General features: G+C 38.3%; 1 protein-coding gene across 2 annotated transcripts in view; it reads left to right on the top strand.

The window, feature by feature from the left end:
• The window catches only part of kif14 (kinesin family member 14), a 98,669-nt gene extending 87,191 nt beyond the window's left edge, over positions 1–11,478 (top strand). Inside the window, exons 29-30 of one of the 2 annotated variants that reach the window (XM_078218184.1) lie at positions 6,761–6,902; positions 9,075–11,478. In XM_078218184.1, coding sequence (XP_078074310.1) covers positions 6,761–6,902; positions 9,075–9,451 — 519 coding nt within the window. In that variant the 3' untranslated portion in view covers positions 9,452–11,478. The remainder of the gene's footprint in view (positions 1–6,760; positions 6,903–9,074) is intronic. The other variant, XM_078218185.1, reaches the window with a different exon arrangement.
• The last annotated feature ends 5,966 nt before the right edge of the window (positions 11,479–17,444 follow it).

The raw sequence follows: 17,444 nt of genomic DNA, 5'->3' as shown, positions 1-17,444 counted from the left end.
TATGCTACCCTTTTGTCATTAGTGTTGTTAGGTGTGATGACTCAATACCAAAGTGCAGTATAAAATGGCTTGTTAACAAAGTTTGATTTTATTGTTAACAAAGCCATCTGGAAGTCATGATCATGAGCAAGTAAAGTTGGACAATAATAGTTACTGATTATCATACTACCCTAATTTTGATTGTTTAATCATGCACATTAAGTGAAAGTTGGTTTAAAAAATGATCAGGAAGGTCCTAGGATGAGGCTATCCCATTGCACTCTGGGTGTGCTGATGTTTCGATCTCTGCGAATACTGGATTACACAATTTGTGGTCTTGGGGAGCTGTGTTCGTGCTTTCCTCTGGGGAAAAAAAATGGTTTGTAGATGCATTGGCTTATTTGTCTTGAGCTCATCCTTGAGAGAGGGCAGTGAATATATGCTCTCCCCATTGCATTTATGTGAACGTAGAACTAATACTTCACTCTTGGTGTAGTGTAGAATTAATACTTCCTTTGGTGCAGTGTACAAGTATCATTTATGCACCAGGATTTTCCAATTTTTTTTGTACCTCGCTCTTAGTTTCTTGGTTATGTATTTTGCCAAGTATTGATTTTCATTGTTTTCTTTCATCCACTGTCAACCACCAGCCTTTCCATTGCTCATCAGTAAGAGCAAGCAAAAGAAGTATCTTGGTAGCCATAATAAAAGTATTATTTTTATTTTGTCCTGTTTAAGATGTACATGTTGACCTGCCATAGATACTGGAATAATTCCACCTTTTATAGAACTCACTTCCTTCTCTCATCAAAAAAGCAATCCTATCTGGCTGCATTACAAAAGCAGGAATTGTTGGTGTAGCCATGCAAGGAAGATTAAGCATGATTTTATTTCGCTGCTGCAATTGGATCACAGCAGACAATCTGGGACATTTGTTGGTTACTTAGCATCCTGAATATGCATTTACCAACTTTTGTTTGGTGAACTTCATGTTCAGTGAGACTTTTTTTAAAAACACATGTTAAAATCTCTATTAGAAACATATCCTTTTAGTTGAAGGCTTGAAAATAACTTATTTGTGTCTTTTTTTTTGGATTCTGAAGGCAACACAAGCAGAATTTCTGGCCAATATCCAGTGATTAGGGTTTCAGAATTGTTTGTTGCATTTAATGCATTTTTTAACGATTTGACCAGGAAAGTCAAAAGCAGAATCCTGCAGATGCTAGAAATCTGAAATAAAAACAGTGTTGAATAAACTTAGCTGGTCTGGCAGCATCTTTCTCCACAGATTGACGAGGAAATTTGTTGGATGAATTCCCAGTGTGTGCTGAACCAGCTTATCTCAGGTGGAAAGCTATGTAAACACTTCAGGTTAGACTTATTGTCCCCAAGATAAGGAATCGGAAAAATGGTTTGGTTTTCTGTATCCGACATTCAATGAAAATATTAGTGATTTGAAGATATTGCCTGTCATCCGGTTTGGACACAGCTGTGGCGCACTCATACTTTTTTAACACTTGCTGTGCAGGCTTTCATATGAATGGATTCTGTGGTGAGATATAGTAGAATCTTGCAAATAGAGTTGGCACTCAGTGTGAGTGTTTTCTTTCAACAGAGAAAAGGGGAGTGAGTACAGTAACTATCAACAGCTTACTGCAGGTGCCATTCCTCCTGTATTACTGTATCCAATTCCTGTGTTCAAAAATGCATTTAACAAGAACCACAGTAAAAAGACTGACCTGCATTTTATATCACACCTTCACAATTTCAGGACATCCCAAAGTGCTTCACAGCCAATTAAGTGTCTTTGACATGCATTATTTTGTAATGAAAGCAACATGGCAGCTAATTTGCACAACACAAGCTCTCACAAACAGCAATGTGATAATAACCAGATAATCTGTTTTTATGATAATGGATGAGGGATGAATATTGGCCAACTCCCCTGTTTTTAAAAAAAATACTGCCATGGGATCTTTTACATTCACCTGAGAGAACAGATGGAGCCTCAATTTGATGACTCATCAGAAAGATGGAAGTGTTCCAACTGGTGCAGTACTCCCTCACCACTGAACTGCAATGTCAGCATTATTTTTTTTGTGCTAAAGTTCTGCAATAGGTCTTGAATCCACAACCTTCCGACTCGGGTGAGAGTGCAACAACTGAGCTGTGGCTGATTGTAACAAAAACAGCAAATGCTGGAGAAACTCAGCAGGTCTGACAGCATCTGTGAAGAGAGAATAGAGCCAATGTCCTGAGTCTGGATTATCCTTGGTCAGTGTTCATTGTGTGCAATAAATGAAATAAACCTGTAAAGCATCACTGTGAGTGTAATCTGTAGTAGAATTTTTTTTTAAATGTTGAAGTAGTTTTTTTTTAGAAAAACAAATGGGTTTTCCCAGTGATAAAACTTGAGTCTTTGTGATATTCATGCTTCTTTAATATGTAGGGGAATAGTTTTGTACGCTGAACTTGCTGCAGAGTGGGAATGCTGAAAAAGAAGGATATTTTCTAAGCTAGAGCAGCTAATCTAATCACTATTAAAAAAAAGTTTTTGAAAGTTACTTAAATTTTTGAGTTTTACTTGGGCAAGTGGAGTGCCAGAGCTATTTTGAAGTTTCCTTTCATTTTACAATTAGTGTAGCTTTTCTAAAAAAAAGCTGAGCAACTTTAAAATTTAAGTGATAACTTGCCAGTGCAGCAGCAATATTTAGAATTACAATTTATTTCTTTGTAGTCGTTAATTTCCAATTAGGGTTAACTGGCCATTAATAAGCAAATTGTTTAAATAACAAAAATCTACATTGTAACTTTAGGAAATAATATATAGAACGATGATTTATTTGCTACATATTTTGAAATGCTTTAATTTAATCTGACATTACTAATTTGTTGAGTGGTCCTTTTGAATTTCTTGTATATATTAATTTTGTACCCCAACTTGAGCTAAATTAATTCAAATTAATTTTCCAGTTTTAATAGAAAATGTACAGAATTTGATAATTCAATGCAATGATATTGAGACTTTGGGTCTATCCATATGTTCCTACCTATTGTGGATTGGATGCTCAATGGAAATCTTATCTGCACAAGACCAGATTCTGTTATCTCCAACAACAGCCTCTTCTTTGACTGAGTACAAACAATTTGTAGATTAAGCCAGCATAGACAATATGAAATCTGCATTTCCTATCGTATTAATTAGAGTCCGTAAAAAGATTAATGATTGAAACGCTTTTTTAAAAATTACTTGTCAAAATGTCTTTTTCCATTACCCTGTGAATGGACTCTGTTATTTGTCATCAATTGGAGCCTGTTATTCAGGAGATACACATGGTATTGTTGCTACAGTAACACAATTTTGGTGCTGAGTTGTTTAGTTTTTGCAGTCATTAATCTTGTTTTGGTAACACCATTGCATTCAACTTAAATCGGGAAATTAATGCTAATTCAGCTAGTACATTTCAAATTGCAAGCTTTTTGGCATTTGAGCATGGAGTGCAATAGAAAATGTCTGCTGTTTTGCAAACCAAGGTTATTAGACACAGAAAAAAACGTTTTCTTCCTGGAACAAAGGAATCCACTGGCTACTTATATTGCAATGTGTGATTTATTGAAGTGGGCAGAGAAAAGCCAATAAGTATCTCCTGTCATGGCCAGCTCTTTGTTGCCTATGTGACATACACAAAGCAAACTGTCAAGCTGAAATGTTTATATCGCAGGCACAGGACCACGTGGTTATCAATAGTTTTGAAAGGCTACTTTTGTTTGTTAAGCTTGTTTTTAAAAAAAATGTTTAGTTTATTTTCATCACTGTTCTTTATTTTATAATCCCAATTTACATTGATGTTTGACTTGAAAGTATAATGAAATTGTACATTGTTATGTTTGGTGCCCTTTTATTATCTCTGCTACTGAAAGTGGGTGTATCTCAAAAACTAATAGATGGATTTCAATGAAACTTGATACATGGATAGGGTATGGCCGAAGGAAGAACGGATTATTTTTTGGTGAAGATGCAGATCCTTATCCTGGAATTTTTTTAAGGATCAGTTAACATTGAAAGAGGGAAGGCAAACTTAACTTTTTGTTTACAAGTAGTAGGTTGTTTTATTTAGAATGTTGTTGGTTGTTTCAAATGTTCTGGATTGGCTCAGATGTTGTGGTGGAATTTGTCATAGCTGTGAAAATGTGAGCAATGTTTCTAGGGCAGGTTGATGGAAGTGGATTGACCTGAAGTCACCTTTGAGTCGGAAGCTCTTAATAAGATTTATTTTTCCAGCTTTGCAGTTACAGAACATTAACCAGATGGGGGAAAAGCATCAGGAAGAGCTGTGTAATTGTCATAATGTCAACACATTGAGGAGGAGGATCCACTCCACTCAATGCCCTTTTTATTTGAATGGAATTGTATGTAATAGACATTTAATATTATGAACTTGGCATAAATTTCACTCAGTACAAGTTTATACCAAGGAATCTGTGTATTAATTTTATGGCAATTTTCTTGCCTGGTTTCCCGAACTTGATTATGTTGATAATTGAGAAGGTTTCCAATTATGAGTGTTGCATCAATGTGAAGCCTGGATCTGCTGGAGGGCTTTTAAAACCATGACATTACAACTTTATTCATAAAAATAATTCTGCATATGTATCATTTGTATTGTAGCAGTCCTAACAAGATCTATTGAGCCTAGCTTTTGTCTGTATTGGCAGAAATGTATAAATTAGAATCAGAGAAATTCACAGCATGGGACAATACAGAATTCAGTCCATCCTTGCTCTGCCATCTCTTGACCAAATTAATCCACTATATAGAATTAGATGGAAATTACTATGTAGAAATATGCTCAAGCAGCTCGAGTTTGCGTTTGTCCTCCACTCTCCCATCTGACTGCCCTGTTCCCTTATCCCATTTCCCAGACAGGGGAGGCAATAGCCTTGTAGTATTATCGCTAGTATATTAATCCAGAAATTCAGCTAATGTTCTGGGGACCTGGGTTCAAATGCTGCTCTATTGGGTGGTGGAATTTGAATTCAATAAAAAAATCTGGAATTAAGAACCTAATGACCATGAAACCATTGTTGATTGTCGGAAAAACCCATCTGGTTCACCAATGTCCTTTAGGGAAGGAAATCTGCTGTCCTCACTTGGTCTGGCCTACATGTGACTCCAGAGCTACAGCAATGTGGTTGACTGCCTTCTGTAATGGCCTAGCAAGTCATTCAGTTCAAGGGCAACTAGGGATGGGCAATAAATGCTGGCCGGCCAGCCAGCCAGCCACACCCATGTCCCATGAATGAATTAAAAACAAATTATTTCCCAACCAATATATCCTATCCTTGATTATTGATCTGTAATGCATACCAAAATTACAGTATTTCTATTGATGTATTTTGATTCTTATACCATCTTTGTTTTAGAGTTTTAATAGAATCCATCTAAAACAACCATCCATTTCTTTTTTGCCTTCCCGTCTCCAAGTCCTGTCCAAATTTAATCCTATAGTAATGGAAGTTTGCTTAGCTCTGTGCACACATGAAGATAAAAATGAAAAATAATAAATGTTGGAAATTCAAAGTAAGTAAATTTATAACAGGTCAGTCAATATCTAACAGAGCAAATTTGTTTTGGGATAAGTCTTTCTGATGAAGAATCATACCTTAATACTAATGGTAACTATCTCTTTTGGTTGTAAATCAATCTGTGATGCATTCCCAACAGTCAGATCATGCAGTAGATTTTGGGGCTGGTGTATTTTCCATGGTTGTTTTTAGCAAATTGTTGGCCTTTTGCATAACTTTTCTTTTTATTTGTCATTTTTTCCACCACACAACAAAGGGTAATAACAGCCAACTCCAATTCTTCATTAAAAAATGCTGCAACCTTTGGAATTTCTGCTTATTCAGCAAGTTAGTTTTCAGATAGTTTTGTATGAACGTGCTAAAGGTAAATCAAGTATTTAAATGCTGAGCGGAAGTTGGCACCATCACCTATTATTGAGCAATAAATTTGAGGCATTGGTTAATCATTTTAGCTGTTTTATGATCAGAAGCGATTGGATATGACTTTTCTCCATTTGTTTCTAATGGTGAGCACAAAAAGGCCCTGCCATTTTGCTTTGGTTATTCTCTGAAGCTTTCACATATTACATGTGACCAAGGTAGACTGAAATGAAACATCCTTTATTAATGAATTTGCTTTAGTATTTACCGGTGCGTAATGTAACAATGTGATTTTTAAAGTATATTCCTCCTCTCTGATTCCTCCACTCTGCTCTCCCCACAACCTTTTTGGTCTTACCACTCTCTTCTGACTTATATCTTGGAAAAAGACTTGTAGATATTTATCATTTTGGAATCCCACTAGCTTCCAAACCAAAGGATGAGGTATATTTTTGAGATGGAATAGAAATACACTTCCAAAAGGGTTTCAAGGTAAGTCTCAACTTAACATTGGACTTAATGCACTGTGGTATGTTGCAAAGAAGGAATATAGAAATGAAGGTTGATTACACAATACTGAATGTTGTGCCCATTAGCTCACCAACTTTATAACTTTTGACAGGCTAGTATTGCATTGCACTGCATATTATAATTGAGTACATCTTAAGGCCAATCTGATTTGTGTTCAGGGTGATTTAAATAAAAGCTTTTGTGAAATGGGACGATGATGTGAAAAGTTGTGACTACATGCCAAAACAGCATTGTTGAATTTACTGATTGGTGCAGCTTAGAGTATCTGACTCATGTTTTTAAATTATCTTTAATAAATTTCTAGAAGAAGACGGGTACCCTAATGCGAGAATGTCCAACCTGGCACCCAAGTTCCATAAAGAACCTGAACAGTGCTGGTGCTGAACTGATGAAGTTTAATGAAAGTTATCACAAGATGTATCAGATGATGACTTCTGTGCTGAGAGGTAAAATATTTTAAATTGTGCCTCTTAAACATTCAAACTATAGAGAAGCCTATCTGGAATAGCAAGGTACAATTTTGCCGAACATTTGAACTTGATACATATCCCCATCTCCAAAGTTTAGCTATATTGTATTTTTAAAAAGTTTTCTCACTTGCAGATAAATTTCTTAAGTTGCGATTGTTTTCAAATTTGATGCTCGGCTCATTTGTTAGACTTCTAACACCCACCAATGCAATCCAGTACAATTTATGAACTTGTGTTTGGACAGAAATTGCGCCAAATTTTGATTTTTAAAAAATTTGTGATGGGTAAAGTATTTTGTTGGTGAAATATTACCATTGAAACACTATTATTCAATATTTAATCTCATAGAAATCATAGAAACCCTACAGTACAGAAAGAGGCCATTCGGCCCATCGAGTCTGCACCGACCACAATCCCACCCAGGCCCTACCCCCATATCCCCACATATTTTACCCACTAATCCCTCTAATCTACGCAAGCCAGGAAACTAAGGGGCAATTTTAGCATGGCCAATCAACCTAACCCACACATCTTTGGACTGTGTAATCTATGCATGTGGTCGGAATATAACCATTTCCCTCACAGCTTCTAGCTGTTGAACTCTGCCATAAGACAGATTTTTAAAATAAAAACATCTGATTTGTCCCTGTCTGTTCGTAAAATTTCTCCACTAAAGTCTGCATCACAATGTTGTTTCCTTCAAACAGGAAGAGGAAATAATTGCCTGATGACTGGAGACGTGTTTCCTACAAAGCTAGTTTTCCTGTAATGGTTCCTGATGGTCATTTATGCCATTTTGTTTTGGGTCATAATTGAAAGTACTGCTTTATTTTGTGATTTGGGAATCGGTTTGGTTACTTTGTGACACAGTGGATAATCTTTCTGGATTTATCTCACTTAAAGTTTCATTCAGTATAAAATATTGACAGCCTACCAGCTTTCCTGCAATCAGATAAAACTCTGGGTCAGTCGTAGACTGGATTCTAAAGTGAATCCAAGTATGAAAATACACTTTTTAAAAAAGAGAATGTTGCTTAATGTTTAAGCTGCCAAGCATTACCTCCAGCCATATTAGTACGTTTTTGACTTTTAACACTTGGCTTGCTTTTGGTCATGACCGAGTTCTAAGAACAGAAACTGTAACCTTTTCGCATGAGCCGTGTATAGAATACCCTGTTTAAAATTACTACTTGCCGTTTGATTACACAATTGATCACTGGAGGTTATGCGGCATGTCCAGCACACTTTCTTAATTCTTTTAATTAATGGATAATACCATGCATTCAAATAGGATGCATTTGGCTAAAGCTAATGGTCAAGTTTATCTACAGGTTGGATAATGCAATGCAGTGTGGCACACGCAGGGTGGTGAGAATGCAATACATATAATACAGTAAAGATAGAATTTGTCCATAAGGGATTAAATGTCTTTTTGGTAACTTATTCCTTACGCAGTTTAAATGAGCAGAATTTTCAGAGACTGGAGACGTCTTTCCTATAGCTTGGAAGGAAGCCATTTGACACTTTGGAAGAAAGTCTGGATGTATAAACCTCCATAATTTGACAGTGTATGAGTTGATGTAAACTTTCAGTACATGAAGAGAATTTGAATTCTTGGCTAGAACTAAAACCCATATGATTATTCTCCTATGCATAAGCACTCTGTTGGGGCTGTTTAATCAATTGTAAATGAAGGTATAATGATATGAGAATGTTGTATCTGGATTCACAATAGAATCCAGTTTACGATTGACCTAGAGTTTTGTCTGATTGCAGGAAAGTTGGTAAGCTGTAAATATTTTATACTGAATGAAACCTCAACGAGCAGAGTATACTGAATGAAATCTTAATGAGCAGATATTTCTACTTCATTTTGATCTTCTACTTGTTGAATGCCTTGCCTATGCATTATTGTAAAGTCTCTGTATCCTTACTATATTCCAGTTGAAATAACCTGTCCTGGTTCCCATATTTTGTCTTTTGCACTTGTTTTAGATATAGAATGGGAAGATTACTTAATTTAAAAATGAACTAAAGACTCGTTCTCCTATGATGTTGCAATGTAATATTGCATTTTTTGTCAGAAACTTGATCTTTGTTGCTGGAGAAGGAAAATCTAAAATTTTTTTTTTAACTAAACCTTTGCAGGTGAAAATAAAGTTGATGAGCTACTGAAGAAGTGCATAGAAATGGTGTGTTCCTCAGTGATGAATGTGGCTGGTGCATTTGATGTGCTTTGGACTTTCTCACTTGATGAAGTGAATTCATCCTCAGTTGGAGCAAGCACACTGGACAGGAAAGGACCTCAGTTATTGATCAGTGAAGTGGACTTGGCTGCCAATTCACTCCTTGACTTACTTGAATACCTCCAGAGAGAAAAGAGAAACTCTAGTGGTGCTGATAGCAATAAAAATATCAAGGCTTCCACAAATGGTGGTAGAGGAGTTAAGAAAATTGTATACACACTCCAAGGAACAGCTTCAACATCAGAAAATTCTTCACCAAGAGCTGTACAATGGGTTTGAGTATATTATAAAATAATTACATTTGAGCAACCCTTTAAGTTTATCGATTCTAAAATTATTTAAATATTCATTGCATTTGGGGTTTGCAAGTTTACAAATTGATTGCAGTATAGTTTTAACCTTAGCCAAACACACACATTTAATATTTTTTATTATTGGTCTCTAATTTGATTTTTGTGTACTCTCGCCACTGTAGGCATCTTTTTCTCGGTTGTGAGATGTACTTTCTTTCTGGGGCTACTGCAAACCTTAAGTAAAACATTCTTCAGCTGGCTAGAAAGCCTTCTGAGTAACCTGGTGTAATAGCCTACCTTGCAAAGATCTCTAAAGCCTCTCTTTGGTGCCTCTGCTTCATTGCGTAGCCAGAATCAGAAGCTTGCTGTATAATAACCTGAAGAAAGAGATCAGCATCTTCTCAGTTTGGAATAGTGCTTTGATGGTACCACACGTTGTGTTTTTGTGATCTGGAGTTGATAACTGTTTGGAAACTTTCTGGACCCCACAGAACTTCCAAGTTCAATAGTTCTGTTGAACTTTGCTGAACAGCAATGAAAATGAAATTTCTGCTTTTTTTGTTCTTTTGGACATGTATTAGATGCCTGATTGTACTTAAATTTCAGGCATACAATGCTTGCAAATGGTATGTCAAAAATTCAAATTGACCAGATATCAAATATGCTTAAAAACCATATGAAGTAAAAAGGAAATAGACCACCTACAAAAGTCTGTTTTAAGCCAGTTCAAAAAGAAGTTCCAGGAAAAGTTAAGAAACCATGCTGCATCAGTTTACTAGTGTGAAACATTCTGGTATCTGGTCAACTGTATGCACACACTGCAGATCTTCATTACAGTCGAAAGCTCACTTTTCTTATTATGCTGATCACTATTTTAGTTGCAGTTTTCAGTTTAAAATCAACCTTCAAGCTTATATCCACTTTTCCCAGACTGAAACAAACATTCAAACACAGAATCCAGTTTGGACCACCAGATCTGAGCATAAATGGTACAAAGGAACATCTGATCTTTGCTGAATCCCAGTCATGCCTTCCAGTTGCTTCAAATGTGAGTTAGGTAACATTGTTATCTGAGACTTCTATAGAGGTTATTATTGTTTCAGATAGAAAATACAAGAAGTAGTTTGTTTGCCTTAGCACTTAAAAAGAATTGTGGAAAAAGCTGCTGCCAGTGATATGTAGTTATGTTCCTTACAATCATATTACACCTTCCTGCTCTGTTCCTTGAATCAGAAACAAAATCATTGACGCAATGGGTTTGCATTCTGACAATTCACTTTAATTCTGTCTAATGGCATAAATGGTTCATTTTTTCTATTATAAATTTATCATATGAATGGATTTGGAACATCTGAAACTATTGCCAGAGCCCACATCAGAAAATTGACTAATTTGCAATGCCTAAATAAGGCCCTTGAAAATGGTTACAAAAGCAATTCAGAAAATTTGAACAATTATGTGGTAGGTGGGTGCTATTGTATTAGGTGCATTTTTCAAAGTGAAGGAAATTTTACTCTGGAGTCCTCTGACTGGAATTGAATGATGAAACATATCTAAATAACAATTCCTACCATTAATGTTCTTTCTCTTGAACTGGAAATTTATTCCACTTAAGTTGTGCTAAATGTATTTTTTGCAGTACAAAGGAAGTAAAATATGGTGAGAATGGAGCCAATGAATTTAAACTGGCTGTGCAGTTGTTTTTCTATTTTGACGGCTTTGTCGATTAAAGATAATTCTATGCAGCAACTCTGGCAAATGTCATTTTAGCATTATACAAATTAGCAATTGACTTTGCTCAGTCTAGAAATAATAAAAGCAAAAAGGATGAGTTGCACAAGCATCAGATTTATTGCAGCAATAAGGACAATGCTATTTATTTGCACCATGACACATGCCTGTTGACTTTACTGATCTGTATTTAAAAAGTGCCTTGTTTCTTTGTGATCATGTCATTCTAAGGGCAGGGAAGATGATCAATATTTTTAAATAAACTATTGTTTTGCCACAGTGCTAAGACTCTTTTTCTTAATTCTTTGTCTTTTATCAATTTAACAAATCCTGTCTGAGGAGAAGTGCTTGATACTAAATGTTATTCAGGATGGTAGCTATGAGGGGACTAAGACTGCACACTCTATATCTTTATAAAATATATCTAACTATCCTCTTGGCTTATTCTAAAAAAAATTGAAAGCTGGACACAGATCTTTTTAAAATGGCTTAATTTATGTTAATCTATGACCCAGAATAAAAGGAGCTACTTGGCAGTATCAGAGAAAAGTGCACCTCGTTATCCATGAAGAGACACTAATGATCCCCCTGTGGGTTGCACAGACCAAATTCAAGGAGAGTTGAACAAATACCATCTGCATAACTCAGGTTGGCCAACTGGAGTCTCTACGTCTGCTTGGACAAAGGGCTCCCCAAACTTCCTTTCAATTCATAACGGTCGAAACACTTGATCTCGAGGACTCAGATGAGGGAATAGCATCTCTTGTCAATGCCAAAGTGGAGTGGTGGCAGTTATGTGACACGGACCTCCAGTTTGTGCATCAAATAATTTTGTTTTATGGAACTGCAAAGTCACTCTGCTGAGCACCATCCTCTGAGCAGCCTCACAGAAAAGGAGCTCTGGCCCCATCCACAATACTTCTGTTGGAAATTCTGTACCATCTACCTGCAAGAACGGATTCATCTCAACATGTCTAACTCATTGTGACGTCAACACCACCGGAATAATGAATTAACAAGCATTGATTTTCAACCCGCCAACCTCTGAAGGAATACCTCATTGAACTTATTTTGGACTCTAGACCCAATTGAAACGATGGCCTGAATTCTCCGACCATTTACATCCTACTGCCGCTGCCAGACAGGATGGAGAACTTGGCACTCAGCCAAATCTCCATTCATTGCAGCAGGACGGGAGAATCCCGCGAGTGCCAATGGCTGGAGAATCCCACCTGCTATTTCTTTGTGGTCTCTGCACCGTAAATCTTTCATTTCTCTATGCTGTAAGGTTATTGATGGAAAATTGGATCACTCAAACTGAGCAATTAGGAAATAACTGTAATGGGGGGAGCAAATTTTAAAAAAAACCTTTCTGCTAACCAATGGGTGGTAAGAGGAAGAATTGTTGCTGTTTTAATGAGCCCCTTCTTATCCGTAACAGATTGAGATGTTACTGTATCATATGAGTAAGCAATTCTGGTATTTGTGGGGAGCTGGAAATTGATGCCCAGGCTCCTCCTCTTAACCACTTCCGCCACCACCCTGCCCCCATACACACCAATGATTATTACCACTGAAGTCTTTCAAGGATCCATCCCTGACTTCCTTCTATTCCACATCTACATGCTGTTCCTCAAAGGCATTATCCAAAGACAGGATGTTCCGTTTCGCATATATACTGATATCGCCTAACACTATCTGTCCAGCAACTAGTCTGGGATGAGCAGAAATTTGCTCCAAGTAAGAGAGAAAATAAAGTCTTGCATTTATAGACATCTTTCACAACCTCAGGACATCCAAAGGGATTTACAGTCACTGAATACTTTTGAACTATGCAGTCATTGTTGTACTGCAGAAAATATGGCAGTCAATTTTGTGCATAGCAAGTTCATGTAAATGGCAATGTGATAACCAGTTAATTGGTATTTTGTGAAGTTGATTGAAGGCTCAATATTGGCTAGGGCAATATAGAACATAGAACATAGAACATTACAGCGCAGAACAGGCCCTTCGGCCCACGATGTTGCACCGACCAGTTAAAAAAAAACTGTGACCCTCCAACCTAAACCAATTTCTTTTCGTCCATGAACCTATCTACGGATCTCTTAAACGCCCCCAAACTAGGCGCATTTACTACTGATGCTGGCAGGGCATTCCAATCCCTCACCACCCTCTGGGTAAAGAACCTACCCCTGACATCGGTTCTATAACTACCCCCCCTCAATTTAAAGCCATGCCCCCTCGTGCTGGATTTCTCCATCAGAGGAAAAAGGCTATCACTATCCACCCTATCTAAACCTCTAATCATCTTATATGTTTCAATAAGATCCCCTCTTAGCCGCCGCCTTTCCAGCGAAAACAATCCCAAATCCCTCAGCCTCTCCTCATAGGATCTCCCCTCCATACCAGGCAACATCCTGGTAAACCTCCTCTGCACCCTCTCCAAAGCCTCCACATCCTTCCTGTAATGTGGGGACCAGAACTGCACACAGTACTCCAAGTGCGGCCGCACCAGAGTTGTGTACAGTTGCAACATAACGCTACGACTCCTAAATTCAATCCCCCTACCAATAAACGCCAAGACACCATATGCCTTCTTAACAACCTTATCTACTTGATTCCCAACTTTCAGGGATCTATGCACACATACACCTAGATCCCTCTGCTCCTCCACACTATTCAAAGTCCTCCCGTTAGCCCTATACTCAACACATCTGTTATTCCTACCAAAGTGAATTACCTCACACTTCTCCGCATTAAACTCCATCCGCCACCTCTCGGCCCAACTTTGCAACCTGTCTAAGTCTTCCTGCAAACTACGACACCCTTCCTCACTGTCTACCACACCACCGACTTTGGTGTCATCAGCAAATTTGCTAATCCACCCAACTATACCCTCATCCAGATCATTAATAAATATTACAAACAGCAGTGGCCCCAAAACAGATCCCTGAGGTACACCACTTGTAACCGCACTCCATGATGAATATTTACTATCAACCACCACCCTCTGTTTCCTATCCGCTAGCCAATTCCTGATCCAATTTCCTAGATCACCCCCAATCCCATACATCTGCATTTTCTGCAGAAGCCTACCATGGTGAACCTTATCAAACGCCTTACTAAAATCCATATATACCACGTCCACTGCCTTGCCCCCATCCACCTCCTTGGTCACTTTCTCAAAAAACTCAATAAGGTTAGTAAGGCACGACCTACCTGCCACAAAACCATGCTGACTATCACCTATCAATTCATTACTCTCCAAATAACTATAAATCCTATCCCTATGGATACACCCCTTCAGTCTTTGGGATTCAACATTTGAGTTCAATAATTTCAGATTGTAACCACAGCTTCTATTTTTTGATTGGACAACTGATGTTATTTTCATACCTTCTGGACCTTTTTTTACTTGCCCCATTACTAGTGGTGTGTATGGGTGGCACAGTGGTTGACACTGCTACCTCAGCACCAGGGACCTGGGTTCAGTTCGGCCTTGGGTGACTGTGCGGAGTTTGCATGTTCACCCCATGTCTGCCTGGGTTTTCTCTGGGTGCTCCGGTTTCCTCCCACAGTTCAAAGATGTACAGGTTTGGTGAATTGGTTATGCTAAATTGACCATTAGTGTCAGGAAGGTTAGCAGGGGAAATATGTGGGGTTTTGGGATTGGGGCCTGGGTGGTATTGTTGTCCGTGCAGGCTCGATGGGCCGAATGGCCTCCTCCTGCACTGTAGGGATTCTATGATTCTAGAACCTTTTTACGAGCTTCATAATTCAATTTGTTATTTTCCCCTTGCGTCCTTTCCATTTCTACATTTTCCTGCCGCTGTACATGAAAACTGCTACTTCTCCGATTCTTGCCAGTTATGATGAAAGCTCAGCGACCTGAAACGTTGAGGTTTTTTTATCCGGAGATGTTGCCAGGCCCTTTTCTGCATTTTCTGTTTTCTTTGTTACAGATTTCAATCCTATTAAATAAGTATTTGTGTGATAATTTTTGTCTATAAAGCCTGGTGCCTGTTACAGGACATGAGGTTAATTCTGTTCAGCTGATGAATTCATACTGCATGTTAAAATTTGTCCTTTAATAATAACGGACCTACGGTTCACTCTTCCTTGGAACCTGTCTTGGTGCTTCAATTTCAGCACTCTTCGTAGGTTAATTGAGTTGTCAATTAACAGCACAGCTATTTGGATAGGCTGCTGGATAAATTGGGCGTTTGCATTCTTTGTACTTTTTTTGGAAAAGTGCATTGCACCAATTTGACCCGAAGTGGGGATTGAGCATTAGATTAGGACATACCCTTGCCTGAAAGAAGTTTGTCGATCTGTTTCTGGTGGGACTCCTCGGCTTTTTTGCAATTGTCACAAAAGCGTGCGCGTTGATGATGAAAACCAACGTTTGGAGAAGCGACATTTGAAGTGGTGAAAGAGAAACGAGCGCAGGATCAGACACTCGGGGTGTTTGTTTTGGGGTGGGGGGTTCGAGAGACACGGACTGAGGGGCAGCTAGAACATTGGCTCACACAGCTCCACTTGGAAACATATGAAAGGGAAATGACCAATGGCCCGGGATTCCTCCTGGCTTGCACGTCGGTGTTACTTCGGCAACTGGTAGGAGATGGGGCAGCAGGGTTCCAAATCGCCTTTACGTCCCCCCGGTTTTATTTATACCAACTTTGGGGCGGCTCAGAGATTAGCTTTTATTGCACCCTCAGGTGATGTGTTGATTCAGTGCGATTTTTGTTCGGTTCGAGTTTACAATTGATGCGTTTATTTCTGATTTCAAATCTTTTATCGGGTAATATGATAAAACAAGTTGAAACGTAATAAGTGAATGCTAAAAACATCTGTCGCCTTCTATATTCTGGAAGTACTTTTAAACTGTCAAATGGATGAAGAAACCCTCACTTGCTTAGTCTGCGTGTCCACAGGTTAGACAACCACAGGAAAGGGTAATTTCGGTATAAATTTGTCACAGTCCTGTATGACAGAGAAAACAAATGGCAAATTAATTGCCTATTCATTAACGCCAAAGACCTGGGGAGACGATGACATTCCGAGCTGATTACTTGATCTTTTTAAACGCCACAATCGTCCCATTCTATGTTAAACGTGGTTGATACCAAAAGCAACACTTTCCATTTGGTTGTTTTTAACCCCCGCCAGGAATATGCACCTCGGAGTGATTCTTCCATACTCGGCGGTCCTTGTAAGTGAAAACGATTTTTTCTTTAAAAGCTATTGCCAAGTATCAGTTCTGCTCTTCCAATTCCAGATGTCATTTTGTATCTGTTTTTATTTGCAGTTTTTCTGTGTCGCTGGCATGCTTGCAGGTCAGTAGATTTCATCGTCGTAACCAAACATTTTACCCTAAGAAATCGGTTAACAGTTTATCACAAAAATGTTTTGTCTCTTCCCCCGCCCCCCCCCCCCGCCAGAATCACAGCTGATATTACAGGACAGGAGATGTTTCATTTACCGGAATTACTATTATGAGTATGTACCCGTGCAGCTGCAGTGGACAGTGGCAGAGAGATTGTGCCGGCAAAGGTTTGGCTATCTGAGCGCCATTGGGACAAATGAAGACAACCAGAAACTGGTCAGCTTCATGCAATCGATGAGGGTGACGAAAGCACTGTGGATTGGTGCTAAAGTGAAAGAGGATGGCCCTGGTGAGACACCTCATCATTTCATCAAGTTTACTTTATCAAATCTTTTTATTAAGAACGATTCTTAATTAATACTGGATCCTATGACTTTGAGGCCATCGAATATGATGGCTCTGTTTAACATTTTCACCCCTTTGGATATAATTGACATAAAGTACACTCGACTGTACTTGCTGGGAGTTTAAATGGATTATGTGCTGAAAATGTCCTGGTTACTTAATGTTTAAAAAGCACCAACAGCAGCTTGCATTTATATAGCACCTTTAAGCCAGTAAATCCTCTTAGGGCAGCAAGGATGACCAGTGTTGCCAGGGGAACAAATGTTCAGAGGATATTCATTTTTCAAGTAGCGTAGTCACGTCTATGACCTAATGACTCTGAAGATACTCCCAGCATTGTGGGATGGAACCTGAGACTACTTTTCTGTTTTCCCAACTACTCATTGAATTCTTGTTTAAGGTGACATTGATGAATGGCAGTGGTTCATTGCAAAATGACCAGGATGATTCTGGGGTAGAGTACTCTGAATTATGAGAAGAGACTTTCAAAGCAGAATTTGCTTTCCTTAGAGAA

The sequence above is a fragment of the Mustelus asterias genome, chromosome 8 (genome assembly GCF_964213995.1).
Source record: "Mustelus asterias chromosome 8, sMusAst1.hap1.1, whole genome shotgun sequence".
Taxonomy (NCBI): Eukaryota; Metazoa; Chordata; class Chondrichthyes; order Carcharhiniformes; family Triakidae; genus Mustelus; species Mustelus asterias.
This window is presented reverse-complemented; position numbering and strand designations above follow the sequence as displayed.